Source organism: Limanda limanda, chromosome 16 (assembly GCF_963576545.1).
Source record: "Limanda limanda chromosome 16, fLimLim1.1, whole genome shotgun sequence".
Classification (NCBI taxonomy): Eukaryota; Metazoa; Chordata; class Actinopteri; order Pleuronectiformes; family Pleuronectidae; genus Limanda; species Limanda limanda.
Genome location: NC_083651.1, coordinates 19249187 through 19267090, shown reverse-complemented (window position 1 = coordinate 19267090; position 17904 = coordinate 19249187). Strand labels below are relative to the sequence as shown.

At 40.9% G+C, this 17904-nt stretch overlaps 1 protein-coding gene across 1 annotated transcript; it reads right to left on the bottom strand.

Moving 5' to 3' along the window:
- Positions 1–5149: 5149 nt before the first annotated feature.
- Positions 5150–17080, bottom strand: arsh (arylsulfatase H). Its single transcript, XM_061088841.1, has 11 exons — positions 17012–17080; positions 14576–14731; positions 14278–14399; positions 13313–13435; positions 10576–10778; positions 9464–9684; positions 9081–9217; positions 8266–8403; positions 8002–8161; positions 6684–6805; positions 5150–6103 (listed from the first exon to the last, which is right to left on the bottom strand). Exons 1-11 carry the CDS (start codon positions 17014–17016, stop codon positions 5715–5717), a joined length of 1776 nt encoding a protein of 591 aa, XP_060944824.1. The 5' UTR covers positions 17017–17080; the 3' UTR covers positions 5150–5714.
- Between the last annotated feature and the right edge of the window lie 824 nt (positions 17081–17904).

Below are 17904 nucleotides of genomic sequence, written 5' to 3'. Positions count from 1 at the left end.
ATAATTATTTTCTTTCTCTCATCCCTCCTTCAGCCTGTTTCCCTGGATTTATTCTCCCAATCATTACACTATGAGTGTTTTTCTCTGTTCCTTTCTTACCTGTTCATCTTTTGTCAATCTCTCATAGCAAACAGTGATTGCTGGTCTCGTTCTTTGAGAATAAATGTTCTATTTTTCGTTTTTTTGCTCCCTCTTTCTCCTTTAACGCTTCAATGAGACAAAAAACTGCTTTTGTTCAATATATCATCGTCACCCCTCAAACACTTCTCCTGTTGCGATGACCCTCATCTATTTGCACTCTTTCTTTCCCTCACCTCACGACCATCACACCATTTTTCCAATATTTATTTTTGCTCGGTATCCTTTTACCCTCTGATCTGCTTATATCATGTCATGAAGAATATGTGGTTATACTGTAAATGTTTCAAACTCGTTTCAGTTGTGTTTAGATAGTACCGGCACCAAATTTAACATTAAGCATAACAAGAATAGAGTTTTGTTTCTTAAAATATACAAAATAAAGCATTTTGCAATAAAAATAAATAATGCATGAGATGACTTTGAAATGCTCAGGTTTTCTTTTTCATGCCACAGTGATGTCTACCTGTTTATTAAATGTCATAAATAAAGATGAATAATTTATCTTATTCTTATCACAATGAGTTAATGACTATGGAGTTTTCCTACATATTTTCAGCGGGGAAATGTGGTGAGAGTAGAAAAATTAATTTGAAGCATGAATTTAGTTTATATCAGATTTATTGATCCATTGATCAATGCTAGGTCGTGATTTTTTTTGTGTTTCTATGTTATGCCTAAAAATAAAGATATAATGATGGTACTCAGTGATCATGGGAGTTCAACCAATCATGTCAACCTGACTCATATCAAACTAAACTGAATAATTTGCCTCAGCAAAAAGGAAGTCTGAGACAATAAAATACAAAGACTAAAAACTAGGATGAGTAGGTCCAGTGAACATATGCAGACCATGCATGTAGTTTTCAGGAAACCGTTTCACTGAGTTGAGCGACATCACAGTACTGTGATAAGGTCAAGAGCTGAAACAGAATGATTCCATATGTGTTAGTGCGTATGTGTATGTTTATGTGTGCATGTGTGTAGACGTGGGTTCCAGGTGTCAGATCAGGGAGTGCGTTGGCACATTAATAACCTGTAATTCTCCTAAATTACACACGCCCCCTTAGACGCGTTCTACTTACTGAGAGTAATCAAGCATTTTGCTGAAGTTGTTCTTTTTTTTTTTTTGCCCCTGAGTCCAAGTGGCCTCTGCAACAACATAAGAAATGAAAAAACCTGAGAGCTGTTGCCGTGGAACGCTAAACAGAAAAACAGATGAGAGCGTCCGAGCCAAACCCTGTCAGTTAAGAGGCAACAGGACAGGAAGAGAGGTTAAGCACAGTGTGTGTGTTTGCGTGTGTGTGTGTGTATAGGTCTACAATTGTCCCATTAGCCTAGTTATTTAGCTATCTGTTCCTCATCAAACCCCACCTCCCTAAACACTTCCTTTCACCAAACTGGGGTTGAATGTTAAAGCTTGCAGGGGGTAGTGTGTCAGTTGTGTGTGTGTGTGTGTGTGTGTGTGTGTGTGTGTGTGTGTGTGTGTGTGTGTGTGTGTGTGTGTGAGTGTTTGCATTGGCATATTAATGACTGAAAACGTTTTTTTGTCACTAATAGGTGTGCATTAGTGACAAAATGTGTGTGGAGGGCATGTGTGTGTGTGCTTTTGCAACTTTTAGTGTGTACAGAAGTGTGTGTTTATGTGTGTATGTGTGTTGACAACCCAGTCCAAATGCCTTGTTCCCTGCTTGGAGCCTTGTCCCCTGTGAGGGGTAATTTTGACCATATGGCACGCAACACAACACATACTCAAACCACAGACAGACACTGTACCGCAATGCACAAAAACATACACAAAACCCCAATATGATCTGGTACAGTACCAACACCCTGCAGGTCTCTGGGATTAAAAAAAGATCTACATTTAGATACAAGGACAGAGTAATGACATGCAGAGATTGGGAAAGGCTTAGAGTCAGTGTGTGAGCGTGTGTGTGTGTGTGTGTGTGCGCATGTGCATATTTGCGTGCATGTGCAGTAAGAAAGTTCCCCAGCAGAGACAGCATCTCATCCCCTGGAGCCTATCTCACACGGTAACAATTCTGCACAGTGCTGCTGAAAATTCACACACACACACATACACATGCACACTCACACCCACACGCGCATGCACACGCACACACACACACTCGTGTGCATGAAAATCCACCTCTGCTGCACTGACGTTTATGATATAAAAAAGCACACTGCTACATATGCAAATGACTCCTACTCTTCTTTGCACTGCCTCCTTACACATAAAGATACAAACTGAGAAATGCAGATGGAATGTGCTCTAACAGCAGCTCTGAAAAGCCCCATTCATTGACAAACCTGACACGGACTCTCACTTGCATGCTCCCTCTCTCTCTCGTTCCCTCTCTCCATCACACGCATTTTCCATGCTTCCTAATGTAACACGCTTGTAATGGTGTGTAATCACTTCTTTGCCACAGCGGTCTATTGCAGTAGGTGAGACCACGGCTGAGCAGAACGGAACAGATCAGCCAGAGGCGGACAAACCACAGAGGTTTTCTGCTATTTCTGTTCTCCTTCTATAGCCTCCATACATCAAAACAGAAAGCAAGATACTGCACTAACAGATGGTCAGCGTTGACAGATTGAGTAACATCGGTTCTTTGGACTATTTACTGAAGAAAGTTGGAGAATTTAGTAGCGGTGAGATGTGGAATGTATTGGTTTCCCCTCATTTTTTCTCACTAATGCGTCAACTTTTTAAGGTACTGCCGGGCATGTTTTATTTAGCACCGTGGTCATGTGGCCCCCGGGCCTTTAAACCACTGCAGCTAATGTTAGCTTTAATTTCGAGGAAGTAATAAAAGCCATAAACTGATATCGGAGGGAAAAGAGAGTGCACGCTGCGTTGAGCATGGGCTGTAGATTCTAATAGTATGTGACAGCTTAACCACAGAGGTCAATTGTGGTTTTAACTAAACCTCGGCCAAACAGAACAATAATATGGCTACCGACTGGCCAGAGACTCGGTTTTCCAATATATAGATTTAGCTCTTCTTTCCTTCCCACAGTTTTCCAACACCACATCAGCTAACTTACTGTTAGTTATGATCAGATGCTAACAGGAGACGAGTTAAAAAACATCTTTTCAACGTTTTCAACCAACCGGAGAACATTTTCGTCCGTATATTTGTTGCTAAGACCGTCTCCTTTGGTCAACGTTGCCTTTGGAGGATGCAGCAAATGCCCGCTGCATAGACCGGGTCCTCTGAAGGATGTGGCCCCTGAAGTGAGACAAATCTTAAAATGACAACCATCTTTCAAGAAAAACATTTTGACATGTATTCTGATTTTCTAATTTGGTCCACACAACAAACAATTGTCAGTTAATTTAAAAGGGAGTACAAAGCTCATTAGAAAGATGCAAAACAAAGACTTTCCCCACCAAATAAATTTTGCTACAGGTGGTTGAAAGTGTTCATCTTCTACATGTTCTCTGGACTGTAATAAGCTCTATTCTTAGCATCATCCAACGAGGCACAAGCAACAACAGCCCCTCAGCTATTAGTGTTTGTGTATGCGATAGGCTTCATGCAGGGGAGCTATTCTGAGTATGCTTAAGCCACCCTGCCATTTTCCCATCTCTTCAAGTTGTGTGTGTGTTAATGTGTCTCAAAGAGAAGGTTATAAAAATGCTTTATGGCGTCTCCTGGAACAGTGACCTTTACAGAAAACCACTGATCTGTTCAGAACAACATGATATACAATGTGCACACGTGTACAGAATCCTGTGTGTGCACACATGCGCCTTTCTACGTGGTCCTCTGTGCACATGGTTACGTGTGCACGTGACATGATGTACCGCCAGCAACACTCTACCCCACCAGCCATCATTAACTCTGATGCACAGCCAAATGTCGTTATGTATGGTCGACTGCATGATTTACTGGTGGAGATATAATGGAGTGGCTGGTGTAATGAACTTGCTGAGGGTTTGATGTACGGGCCTCTGCTGGAGGGAGAGGAGTAAATACTACGACTGGGATGGCAACGATTACAGAGACGATGAGGATGTCGAAATTTGCCTCCTAACTTGCAGATGCGAGTGGAGTGTTCCTGGCGGGGTGGGCAGGACAAAGAGGAAGAGGAGATGAAGAGCGCAGTTTGAGGAGATGGAGGAAGAGGCAGAATAGAGAGGAGGGAAGGATGGAGAGTAATTACAGCCCGCCACTGTCGCACACTTTGATGCTTTTGACAAGCAGACACTGCTGAGGGGGGGGGGCAGTGTTAGTGCTGCTGCTGATGACACATAAGAAGGAGACGTTAACACAGCCTATGAAGTCTATTATTTTTTAAGATCCGTTGAACCACAGGGTGTCCTTGCAGCGAGAAGAGGACACGGCTGCTGGCCAACATCCAGCCGACGTAAGAGGAGAATTCATTTTGTGAGACGAAATTATTATGTCACCAAAATGACGTGGATGTTAAGGAGGAGGAGGAGAAAGAAAGACGGAAGGCCAGACCAGGACTGATGGAGAACTAAGGACCAAAGGAAACAAACACCAAAGAGTGGTAACAGTGAGTTAGTTTACTGATCACTAGAAATACTAGTTTATCACTATTGATGTAATTTTTATAAAAATGCTACAGCAATACCAAAATGTTGCACACAGATATTTTAGATTATATTAGTTACGTCGAACAAAGAGGAATTCTCTTTTAGTTTTGCACTGAAAATATGCATCGCACTGATATTAAGGCAAAATGACATCGCACAACACCTGACAGGGACAGGACTGGAATCCCCCACAGTATTGTACAGTCTGACTCTGCCCCCTACTGGCTCACACTCTAACTTCACCTTCTTGAGGACTTGCTCGTCCTCATGTGACTTATTTCATTCATCCATCCGTTATCTACACCGTGTATCCTTCATCCTGACCCGGAATGCACTGAGAGAACCCACACAAACACAGGGAGAAGATTCAAACTCCATAAATATATAAACAATTACCTCACGATAAGTTCAAATAAAAGTACAGCAACTGAAAAACAAGGAAAACAAGGTCTTTATTATATAGTTTATTTCACTGTTGAAATTATTCTCTGTAAAAAAAAAAAAGTAACATGCAAACAATTGAGAATTCCCCTTCAGGTATTTTTTGGGGTATTTTTGACTGTGCTTAGAATGCACAGTGTTATAAGGCACTGAATATAGTTAAGTTCCACTGACTTTATTGATTGATCTTAATTTAAATGGTTATAAGTTCAATAGTATTTGTTTAATTTAAATTTAAATAAAGATTCCACCTTAAATATGTGCTTAGATTCACTAAGCAATATGACAGCTGCTTTAATTTTAATTAATGGCATTGTACAATCAGTCTTAATTTAAGATTAAACAAGTGTCTCTGTGCGAGGAGCATCTGGTTGAAATTCCCAAAAAAGGGCCTGGTAGGACAATTAAGAAAAAAGTCACATCACCTTCTTTGAACACTTGTGACAGTGAACGCACCTGAACGCACCCTGAAGCATCTCAGCCCCAGCTCTAAAAAAAAGTGAAAAACTGCTGCAGGTTGGAGGAGAAAGAGCCCAAGAAGCTGGAGACTGTGTTTTTCTCAAATATGCGGCGCCTCCTCTTTGCAGCCACAGAATGGAAACGTCCCGCAGCACGGCTGAAGCCAGGGCCGCCACAGAATCTTATCCCAGGTCATCTGGCTTTGAACAGCAGTCAACTGAGTATCATTCGCCTGCTTGCTTGTGAGAGTACTTTGATGCCTTTCCACAGCTTTGGCAGTCTGCTCGAGGATTTCTGTGTATCGCGGCTCAGTGTCAGGGGTCAGGGGGCGGGACTCAGAGGGGTCGTGGAACATGTCGTACACCAGCGGTGGATCGTGGTGCGTAACGTATTTTCCGTGACACATACAGATCTTATCTTCATAGCACCCGCCGGCTCCCGGGGGAGAAAAGTTAGGGGTGAAAAAGTGCAGCTTGAAGACTGAGTCACCTGCATGAAAACATTCGACAGAGAACACATTAGTTCAGAGCACAGTGTGCAAAGACACAATAAAGCACAAGAAAATCCTTAATATGACTGAGCTGAGAGAAATGGTTTTGACTTGTATGTTGCTCTAAATATGTTCCAAGAGAGGAAGGTCATCTTAAAAGACAAAATTTTACTGAACTAAGGAATAGGAGGGGAGCTGTATTCCTGACAAACTAAACATGGCGTGATATTGACTAGAGCAAAGAGTATTTACCTGTACCAAGGGAAATTGTTTTCATTTTAGTTTTGTTAGTTTGTTTGTTTGTGTTTCAGCAAAAACTACTGAACCAATTTGCATGAAAATATGTGGAGGGTTGAAGCCTGACACAAGGAAAAACCCATTTAAATTATGGAATGGATCCGGACAAATTAGGGGGGCATGACTTTGGTTTTTCTCTCTTTATTTAAATGGGTAGTCTTGAGAATGTTTAAAGCTACAGTACAATTTGTTTTCTGTTTCAAAGCTAAAGTCATGGCAGGTGGCCTGATATGAAGAATAAATACTATGATGTGGAGCACGTCTGCGTGTGTGGGAACTCACTGCCAGGGGGATGCCAGCGAACCGCGTTCAGGTAGATGCCGCAGTAGTGGAACATGAATTCATGCTCGGATCGCTTCACTCTCCCCTCCAACAGTGGCATGAGGTTATGGCCGTCTAAATGTCTGGAGAGCAAGGTGTAATAAAAAGACATAGAGGGCAGAAGTGAAGGTTTGACGAGGCAAGGTGCTACATGCAGATGAGATACTAGACTTTTGACCTTGTGCTCTATAATGAAACATTAAATATCAAAGTTTCCTCACCTTCACACATAACTTTAGAGAGAACAGAAGTAATATGTAAAGCATTTCTTCTTTGAGAAATCAGAAAAATTTTATGTTGAGACAAGTCCTTGGTAAAGTTAAAAGTTATAAACATACATGTGTAAAATAATTTAAACATTAATGTGAACGACCAGTGTATTCCAAATCCATGATCTAGCAGGGGTGCACACGCATGAACGTAACTCTCACACGCACACAGACTAAAAAGTAAAAGGCAAATTCTGGTGCGAAGGAGAGAACTACATTGCATTCCGCTTGTGGCTAGAACTATGAAGTCTGGCTGTCTGCATTGATGGTAATAACTTTAATGACGATAGCGCAAGCACGTGGCAAGAGCTGAACAAAGCTTTACAATGCAGCAACCAGTCAAAAAACACCAAGTTAGAGATGTCTTATGTTTAAATGCAACATATTTTAAAAAAGAATTTCATTATGAAATTATGGCAGCACAAATTAGAAAAAACTATTTTCTATATGAATAAAGTTGGATCTGCTACAAAATGGACTCTCACAAAGAAAGAGATCAGCCTAGTCAGTTTGCTCTGGCGTTTCGACATTTGAGAAGCATATAGGACTGGCTTTTCTTCTCCTTAATTGGAAAATATTCTCGGTACATGCTGCTCTAGTGGGACATCTAGTGGCGATAAATATTGTATATATAACCTTTAATTACACAAGCAACAAGAGCATATGTTTATTTTCATGTTTACAATCATCTCTCTTCTTTACGTCACCTACTTGCTAAATTATTGTCCACACATCTGCCTTCACCAAAACAAATAGACATGGTTGTTTACAGGTAATGAGGAAGCTCTGTAAGCACACTGTAATCAAACCTACAAAACACTAGAATTATCATGTTCAAGTTTAGAGTAATTGTATAGTATTTTCTCCCCTGTGTTTGTAACCCTGTATCATGGCTTGTTCTACCATTGTATTTATCAAATACTGAACAGGAGCTTTTCATCCTTGTAAAAAACAAACAAAAAAAAACAGGGGAATAAAACAGGACTTTGCCACATAGACTGTGTATGTACCTGTCTGGTTGTTTGTCCTCTGCTAAATACTTCAGAGTCGGGTACAGGTCCATAAGGCTGGTGGGTTCATCTACTACTCTCCCAGCTGCCAGTCTGCCAGGCCAGCGCAAAATACCAGGGACTCGTATCCCCCCCTCCCAGCCCCCCATGGCCTTTCCACCTTAAGGTGAGAAACGAAACAACCCCACAAAAAACATGTTTGCAATTAATGCATCAAAAAAAACATATGCTGTAGATTCCATATACCACAGAATCATCATCTACCTTTATAGATACTGTTCCATCCTCCTTTCTGGCCAACCCTCGAATCGGCGTCCTCAAGGTGACCTCCGTGGTCTGATGTAAAGTACATAAGAGTATTGTTGGCTAGAGCGAGGGAGTCCACTGTCTCGGTCAACTGTCCTAGAAAATATATTACAAATATAGAGCATATACAATTTAAAATATATTGAATTAGAGGCATTTGGTTGAGTAAAACATGATGTGGCGGAGTTCTCCATGGTAAAATTATAATTCTTGTCGTGGTGTGGAATCGCGCTACAGACAAATCAGATGAGGCAGAGAACAGTTGAAACAGAACATCGGAGCCCTACTGATGAAAACATGTAAAAAGTTTCTACATAGTTTCCAGTGTAACAGTAAACTACTCTCAAACTACCACTATAGGCCACTTTACAATATTTAGTAATTCATGCCAGTGTTAAAGGTCTGGTGTGTAGGATTTAGTTGGAACTATTGGTAGCAGAAAAAATTTGATAGTTTTAATTTTGTTTTATTAGTTTTAGTCAGATTCATGTGGAACTAAGAATGAGATCTTCATATTTTCATAGGGAGTGGGTCCTCTTCCAAGGAGCCCACAATATTGAACCGCTGTTTTTTTAACAGCAGCGCAGAATGGACAAAACACACATTGAACTTTTGTGCTCTTACTTGACATGATTGCCAGTACAGGTCCTCTTACTTCAAAATGGAGATGTAAGGGGAAACATATCCGGTTGCAATCTGCAACCTCACCACTAGATGGCACTAATTCCCACACACTGGATCTTTGAACCTTTTCCGTCACAGTCCTAACTTACCGATGATCCAGTCCATTTCTTCTACATTGTCACCATAGCGACCATGGCGGCTTTTGCCAGCAAAGGCAGGGGTGTTGAAGAGTGGTGTGTGGACATGGACTAATGAGAAGAAGAGGAGGAATGGACGATCACTATTCCTGTGGGGGACGACGTAAAAGTGAGAAACTCGTCAGGTATGAGGGTTGTTGCAAATTTTAAGTCAAAATTGCAATTAATTTAAGTCACATTCAAATATATTCAAGTCAAACAGCAATTAAACCACAGGTACAGTTTGTACAAATCTGAAACTGCTGATATAGCAAACTTAAACAATCAAGAGTACTTCATGGTTGTGTTGCCATTTTTTTCAGAATATGTATTTTTTGAGAAATATTCATTCCCACCTCTTTATAAAGTTTTGTGCTTCTCCCAGCAACCTCTTGGGCACCGTCTCCACTGTCATTGGCTGATCGACGACATCTTGGTTCCTCATAACGATGCAGTTCCAGGTGGGCATGAGTTTAAATGGCACATACCACACAGCGGTTGCTAAGAAACTTAATGAGAAAAGTGCAACCAGGAGCCACAGGCGGATTTCCAGGAGGCCGCACACACGGACACACACCTGAAATGAAATCCACAAGTATAACACGAAAACGCTGTCGTACAATATACAACCGCATATGGATATCTAACAGCCTGCAATGTGTGAATCTTACACACTAATTGAATTGATGGTCATGCCATTTTCATTCAGTGAAGTTACTACTAGACTTTCATCCTGTTTTTAGAGCATCAAATAACAAATTAAAACCCAATTTAACAGAATATAAATCACTGTGATAAGATCTGCCTAAACTGACAGAAACAGTCTCCAGGAAATTGTACTGCAGGGCTGTTTCACTGTATTGCACTGCTAATATAACATGCCACTTACTGGAGCTGGATGCTGTTGCAACTCCACAATTTAACCACTAGATGGTACTATATACCATTCCCACAGTCAGCACCCATTCCCACCAAGTGAAACAAGTAGTACATTGTGTCCTTTGTTCATACAAACACTGCAGTAAATTTAGATCTGAAAAGAGTTTTATAGATTTCTGTCTCCTACTCTGAATTGTTGCGGTTCTTTATGTTCTATTCATTTATTGTTCCCCCATAGAACAAATGCTGATGTTTGTTTCGGGCTCTCTCTCTCTCTCTCTCTCTTGCTCTACCTGCGGCACAGCTGGCTCCTATTTGTCTTACTCAGCATCGCCAAGTCCTCACCAAATTTCAGCTTCGACATCGCTTTGCTTTGCCCTGAAAGAGGCTTCTGGCTAGTGTGAGCTGTGAGCTTCACAATCACAACTTCTGTTCCCAATCTTTTTTTTTTTCCAACCCTGTGGCTCATGTGTCTAAGTGTTTACACATTAGTTTCTTTGCTTTATGGGAGGGGGAACACCATAGCAACTCTTTGTCTTCTCATTTCTCCCTCTTCGTCTAGCAAGGAAAGGAAACAAAATATGCCTACCAGAGTGAAAAGTCCAACTCCCAGAATAGCGGCCATTTGTTGCAGTGTTTGCTGAAGCTCTCCCAGGATGTTGGTCCCCTCTCCGGGCATGCAGTCATTGAACAGGGTGAACGGCAGGCCGTAGAAGTAGCTGAAGCCATGCTGGTTCGGGTGGTGACAGTGATCCCCTCGGTGCTCACAGTTCACACCCAAGTGCCACTTACCTGGAGAGACACAAGCGCATTTTACACATTGGCTTCAGGCAATGACACTGGCATGTTTCAAGCTGAGATCCTGTTATTTTTCCATTAAAAAGACCCCATCGTTACGCTGCCTTTGCTTGTTTAATGTTGCCCCACTGTGGGATTTAACATAAATGAATAATTGATCCCCCTGGATCACCAAGGAGCTTATGTTTTCACTCCTGTCTGTTTGTTGTTGTTGTTGTTGTTTGGTTTGTCTGTTTGTTTGTGAGCAAGATTACACAAAAAACAACAGATCGGATTTCTACTAAACTCGGTGGAGGGATGTGGTTTGGGTCGGGGAAGAACCCTTTCGGATCAGGGATTATTGTATCACTTTCTTTAACCTAACATTGTCACAGTTTTTAAGGGAATAATTAATTTTTCATTTTAAATGAAAACATCAGGCACATTAAGGGAACTGATATTTGTGAGTGTGTGAAATTGGGTGGTGCCTGATTGAATTTAAGGGGACTGTTGGGCCTAGGCGGAGGTCTGCGCTCTACTGAGAGCCATTCAAGTTCTTTATTTTCTCAGCTGTATTTAACCAAATCAAACTGGATCATTTCCTTTGCTACATTTTGAAAATACTACTCATACTATGGCTTGGCTGAATACTCAATGGTTATTATTTACTGAGAGATGTGCATCTATATTGGCCAGTATGACCAGTTCATCAACGTTTTAAGACCTGATGGACAGGTTTGCTCTATGTAATTTGCAATTTCAGTTTGCAGTAATTGCACCGTCAGTGTATCAGGCTGCCACACTATCTGGCTTGTTGACTTATTTCCACAGCCGCGGATTTTTTCCCCAGTGATTTGGACGCCAACTGTAGGTTTTCTTATAAAAAACGTGGTGGTAGATGAGGAAAAAGTGAGTCTGCACACACCCTTAGCCTACATGAATATTTAGCTTTAGGGTCTTCAACTGCCTGCTTACATTTCACATAGCTTTCGTTATACATCTCGAGGTTTACTGAAGCCCCCTGGGGCTCTTGGGGCTACACCCACTTCCCTCCCTTTTTTTCCCTTTGCATCAACACTGATGTCCTATGGACCTCTCTGGCATCCAGCTAACGGAAACTGTGACATACAGGCATATACACGCAAATACTCAGTGACAGAAAAAGCCACAGGTTTGTGTTGCCTCCAGCCTGGCAGGTTCACCAAAGGTCAGTAGGATTCCTTTTATATCAAAATGAAGCCGCTACACTCAATAAATAATCAAAGTGAATGGTCATTATCATTGTTCAGGAACTGTATTTTATATTGTTGCTAACAGCCGACACAGCACCTGACTAGTATCTTATCTCAATATCAGTAAGACTGTACTTCTGCAGTTATATATTATATAATAAAAACTTTATAATCGTTAACATAACCTAACTTGAAATACACAATTATGTTATGGAAGCAGTCATGAAAATCTATCTTACCCGACTCCTTCTTCACCCTCAAGTTTAAGACTTTTAAACGTACATACTGGAAGAAGTTGGCATAATCTTAATCATACTGCATTGACAGTTCATTAAATTAAATCTGACTGTCCATAAGAAAGCAACATAAGTGTGATGATTCTGTGTTGTTTTTATTTGTTTTGTTTTGTTTTTGTGTGTTCTCTCTCCCCCTCCACGTTGTGTTTTATTCTCCTGCAGGGCCGGTGTGTTGCAGGGGGCGTGTAGTGTCTCCTGCAGCAGACAGGGCAAACCTGTTTCCACTCAGATCATCAACCTGCCCATAAAAGCCTGGTCTTCACTCCACTGCTCTGCCAGATCACTCCGTCTCGTTCTTTGTGAATCTTCGGTGTTCTTGTTTTTTTCAAGTACCTCAGTGAAGTACCCCAGTGTTTTTTCTGCGTTTAGAGTTAAACCTGTGTGCCTTGCTGTTTGCCTACATTCTGCCTTCAGTACAGAGGGTTTTTTTTTCTTCCATGTGCTCAGCACTCGTGTAATCCCTGGGATTCCACCAACCAGCCTGCTCTCTAACGCAACTGCGTTGCTTTTTGTTGAGCAATAAACTCTTTAATTATCTATACCCACCTGTATCATTCTCTGCTTTGGGGTGCGAACAAAATCAAAACATAACTAATATAACAATACATTTTTCTGTAAAAAAAAGTCAGGTTTTCTGTGGCTAAGGGTTACAAATATCCGATTACATTTAAAGAGTTCTCGCTGAGAGCCAAGTGAAATGTGTGGTGTCTTGCTCGTACTTGCACAAATCAGTGTATGTAAAACCATATGTGTTGTGTGCACTGCCAATGCTTGTAAAGTGTGAAAAAGATCAACTCTAATTGCTTCCTTATGTGCAATATTTTTTTTCTCAGCCTTTCTAAAACACAAAGCAGCAGAGGACCAACAAAGTCAAGCACAGACACACCCACACACTATGTTGTGTGTGTGTGTATATATATACACTGTGCTGAAATCGCCTGTTCTTTCTTGCCTGGTGCAGTTTCAGAGGAAATTCTACATTTAGGCTCAGTCAATAAATGCATACATTACTTTATCTCACCCACAAGGCCAGTGTTGTATCCTTGTTGCTGCAGCCTCTTAGCGAAGGTGGTCTCACTCGGTGGAAGCCCCCCTGAACCTCCAAGGAACAGCAGCACCTCTGCACGGCCTATGCTGCCCAATCCTACTCAACACAAACACAATATAATGAATAAACCAATATGGATCCTACCACACACACATATTGCTGTACAAGCACAACCAGTTTGGCTCTGGTCACACTGGCTGAACAGAGCTTTAGCGACTGAGTGGGCAGGACACTATTAAGGGCTTTTTACCATACTGTGGTGGCTTCTGCAGAGTTCTACACCATGTCTGGACAGGGACAGGAAGAGACTAAATAAACTGGTTAGGAGAGCCAGCTGGGTCTTAGACTGCCCTCTGGATCCCCCAGAGGAAGTGGCTGAGAGGAGGATGTTGGCGAAGCTGAATTCCATCATGGACAACACCTCTCCCCCCCGACATGACCCAGTAGGGGCCCTGAGCAGCTCTTTCAGCAGCAGACTGCTGCACCCACAGCTCAAGGTTCTTCATTCCCTGCTGCTGTCCGACTCTACAACCGCATCCGGAATGACTAATAAAATACTGCTCTGGTTTTTCTCATGTCACCCTACAGATATGACTTGCACGGTTTCTAAGGGAAAACGTCATTTTGCACATTAGTGACCTCTGCACATCACAGTATCTCCTTATACTTATGAACAAAAAGTTTTTTACTTGCTTGTGCAAATCATCCTGTGCTACTGCACTTTACCCAATAACATTTCTATACAAACCACTTCTACAATGAAAGGTGCATAATATATACAAAGTCTGCTTTTTTCATTAAATGTTTTATTTTTATCTATTGACTTTTTTTATATTTGTATTCCTTTGTCTAACTCACTTTGATTTGTCTGCTGCCGTAACAGCTGAATTTCTCAAGTGTGGATCAATAAAGTTTTATCTTATCTTATCTGATCTTACCTGAGCGGAGAGGATAACGCCCTGTCATGAAAGCGGCCCGGCTCGGTGTGCAGAGAGGAGCAGCTGCAATGTGCTGAGTCAGCCTCACCCCGTCAGACGCCAGCCTGTCGATGTTGGGGGTCCTACAGGGAGAGAGTCAGTGTGACAAACAGATCAACTAACAAGATAGAACAGAATATTTATATATTGTTTATTTCTTTAAATATAGAAATAAAGGCAAATTTCTGATCAGCGTGATATTGAAATATATCTGATCTAAAGGACAAATAAAAATATGAAGACATTTGTTAGTATTTACCTGATGGTATCGTTACCGTAGCACCCAACATCCCCGATACCCAGGTCATCTGCCATTATCAGGACAAAGTTGGGCTTCCTGTTCGCCTCCTCCCCTGATACATCACTTCCTGCAGCCAGGAGCAGGGGGAGAAGAAGAGGAACCACCAGGCAGGACCTTGAGGCAAATGATTAACACATTCTTAACTAAATTAGACTTAAAAGAAATTTAAATAAGCCACCTAGTACTGAAATAATGTAATAAACTCCACCACTCCATCATCCATCTGTAGGTCCCAGCAGCAAGTTAAAGATATTTGCTCATCACTACCTGTCATAATCATATCTGGCGGAAGTCAGAGCTTGAACATCCAAACTCTAACTATAATCTGAACTCTGGTTCACAATATGCAGACAGGCCATCTCTTCCTGACCCTCCATTTTGTGCTTGGTCTAAAAGAGTAATTTCCTTTCATGAAAACAAGTTATTTTGTCCTTCGCTACACTAAATGAATTTCGGCCTGATTGCCATCTTCTTCTTTCAGATGACGCAATTTCCCCACATCCCCAGTCGCCCTCCTGATTCTAAAACTGATATCCATTTAAATGTGAATCTCATATCTATAATTTAATATTCAGTTTAAATCCCAAGGTCCCTGAAAATCTCAAAGGAACGTAACTTGGAAATTGGACAGTGTGATGAAAAATGGAAACACATTTCAAAACCGGTCGAGTCCTCTTTTATTTATGCGACGCAATATCCTTCACAAAGCTCATTACTACACTGACTTGCTATGCAAACCGTCGCCTGCCAATTGCATCCACATGCTATGTCCTGTCTGAGCTAAACCGAGTATGGGGCATGAATATTTGAAAAATATGAAAATGTATTTCACATCCGAGTACCAAACCCCCTGACAGCTACACGAGGAATATGAGCAGATGACGACCTCTCCATAGAAATACAGAGGGCTTTTGAATTCACCACACTGAGTGCAGCTCTAGCAGATAAATCACAGACATGTTGCACTGCATTAGAATATTAGATTCTTTCCGTAGAAACCTTTAGTGAGTCCTCAGTATTGTTGTGAGGTATATATAGTATAAGTATGAGCTGTGGCTTAGGGCGTCCACTAACCAGAGGGTTGGTGGTTTGATCCCTGGCTCTACATTCTGCGTGCCGAAGTGTCCTTGGCCAGACATTAACCTCCAAATTGCCCCTGACGGCTGTGCTGGCAGTGTGTTATTGATTGGGACAGGAAAAGGTTTGTATAGTATGAATGTTTGAATGTGACTTTTACTGTGAGCTCCTTGATTGGTCAAGAAGACAGGAAAAGTTGAGGTTCGGATCCAAACCTGGTCAAGACTCAAGACTCAAGAGTACATCTACAAACACAACTTCACAATAAGAACAAAATAAAGGGGGTTCAATTTTTTTTATAAGTAACTGGGAAGATAAATGCAAAATATAGGTAAAGCTTGATCCTACATTAGTTTCAATATTATACGAAAAATGTTGAAGGCCCCACAGGAAAATAATGCTACTAATAATAACGGGTGATAAATGATAATAGATTAAATTTCACTTTTGATGACAAAAAGCTGCTTACTTTCACCAGATTTAAAACTTTTTATTCACAATTGCCTTTGACTATACTATTTTACAAGGTCATACCATCATTGCATTGTATTCAATTTTTATTTATTATATTATAAAGTTCTATCAATTTATTCCTTTACCTGATTTTTAAATTTTTTATACAGATTCATCGTTATACTTTTTTAATCTAGTTTATTCTGAAAAATGTTTAAATCTCTTTGTCGACATTGTCCCTGTGTTGTTTTTTCATGTCCCTGCACCTTGAAGTTTGCTTAGTATGTATAAAACTGCGTGTTCTCTGCTCACATGTAGTCTGAACTGCTTCCTCTTTCAAAGCTTTGCTGTATTACTTCTTCCTCTCAGCTGAAAGCATCTCGTGCAAACAGAAAGAAAATGGATCCTGTTCACCGTGGCACGAGCCTGTGATTCGTGCACGAGTCTGATGTACATGTGTCAAATTGAATAAGGACTCAGGCTGAAGAGGAAGAGTCACAGTGCAGACATGGAGTCCAAGGTCCAGTGTGGACTTTATCTGATCTCCTATAAACCTCTGGTGCATGTTGTCTCTGAGCGCTGGGACACACTGACTGTGCAATGTGCTGTCCAAATCTATTGACAGTCTATGGTCCAAATACACACACGCACCATATACAGTCTATGACACGCACACGCACTGACACACACACACACGAATCAAAAGCGCTGCACGACCATGCTGCGTTTTCAGCAAAACAAAACAGGCAACATCACGTGGATTAGCCTCTTTTCCATCCAGGTCTCATTTTATTTCCAGCTCATTCAGGAGAATAGGCTGTAGTGAGTTCTTATAAAAATCACCAGGAAACCGTGTGCACTCACCTCATCCTGCACAAAGCTTCCGATTCATAAAACTACACAAATGTTACTCGTCTGCTGAGTCCACTGGCCCCGCCCCCTGAGAGTGACCGACACAAACACCGTAATGTGTGGACTAAGTGTGCATTCAACTTTCTATAGTCACCTTTGCATTACAGATGATTAAAAGTCCAGTGTGTATGTTTTATTTTTAAGATCTATGGCAGAAACTGAACATTCTTATTTTAATTTGTGCGCAATTACTTTGCACAACTAGAGTAGGTCCTCTTCCGGAGGCTGCACCACCATGTTTCTACCAATACTGGATAATTTATGTCTCTATGAACCTGTAGCTTCTTCTCCACACTTAGAAAGTTAGGGTGAGGGAAGAGGGTTGTCAGTTGGTGGCCATTTGCATGTTGTGTGTTGATGATGAATTAACATCAATTTTATTCTAAACATGCTACCCTCCTTTATAGAATATAAGAACCATGCTGTAAGTACGTATGGGTGAGGAAACAATAATTATCACAATATGATTAAAACAAAAGTTGATTATGTATCAATTTATGTGAAATATAGTTTTATTCAATATATATTTTTTTACCTATTTATTATGTTTATTGATTTCTTATGTCACTGTTTTTATCTTCTATAACACTGAAAAGTTCCCAATAGTGGGACCAATACAGGCTAATCTTATTTTATCTTATTATATAAATAAATTCTAAGTCCCATATCTATTGATATAATTCGTAGATCAACCTCAGATTTGTAAAATGTTTCGTTGTTAATCAGATGTTTGTCATTCTCTGCTAATAAAGAGGAGTTTAAAAAGACAACTTACAATCAGTCAATAATTTGACATTTATTGCGATAGAAAATTTACTGGTGTCACCAGTGACTTCAGGAAATTA

Bases quoted from the DNA above. Each gene is read 5' to 3' on its own strand.
- arsh (XM_061088841.1), bottom strand. The intron at 14,400-14,575 runs GTAAATACTAAC...CTCTCCCTGTAG, and splicing joins TACGGTAACGATACCATCAG to GACCCCCAACATCGACAGGC. The intron at 8,404-9,080 runs GTAAGTTAGGAC...TATATTTTCTAG, and splicing joins AGAAATGGACTGGATCATCG to GACAGTTGACCGAGACAGTG.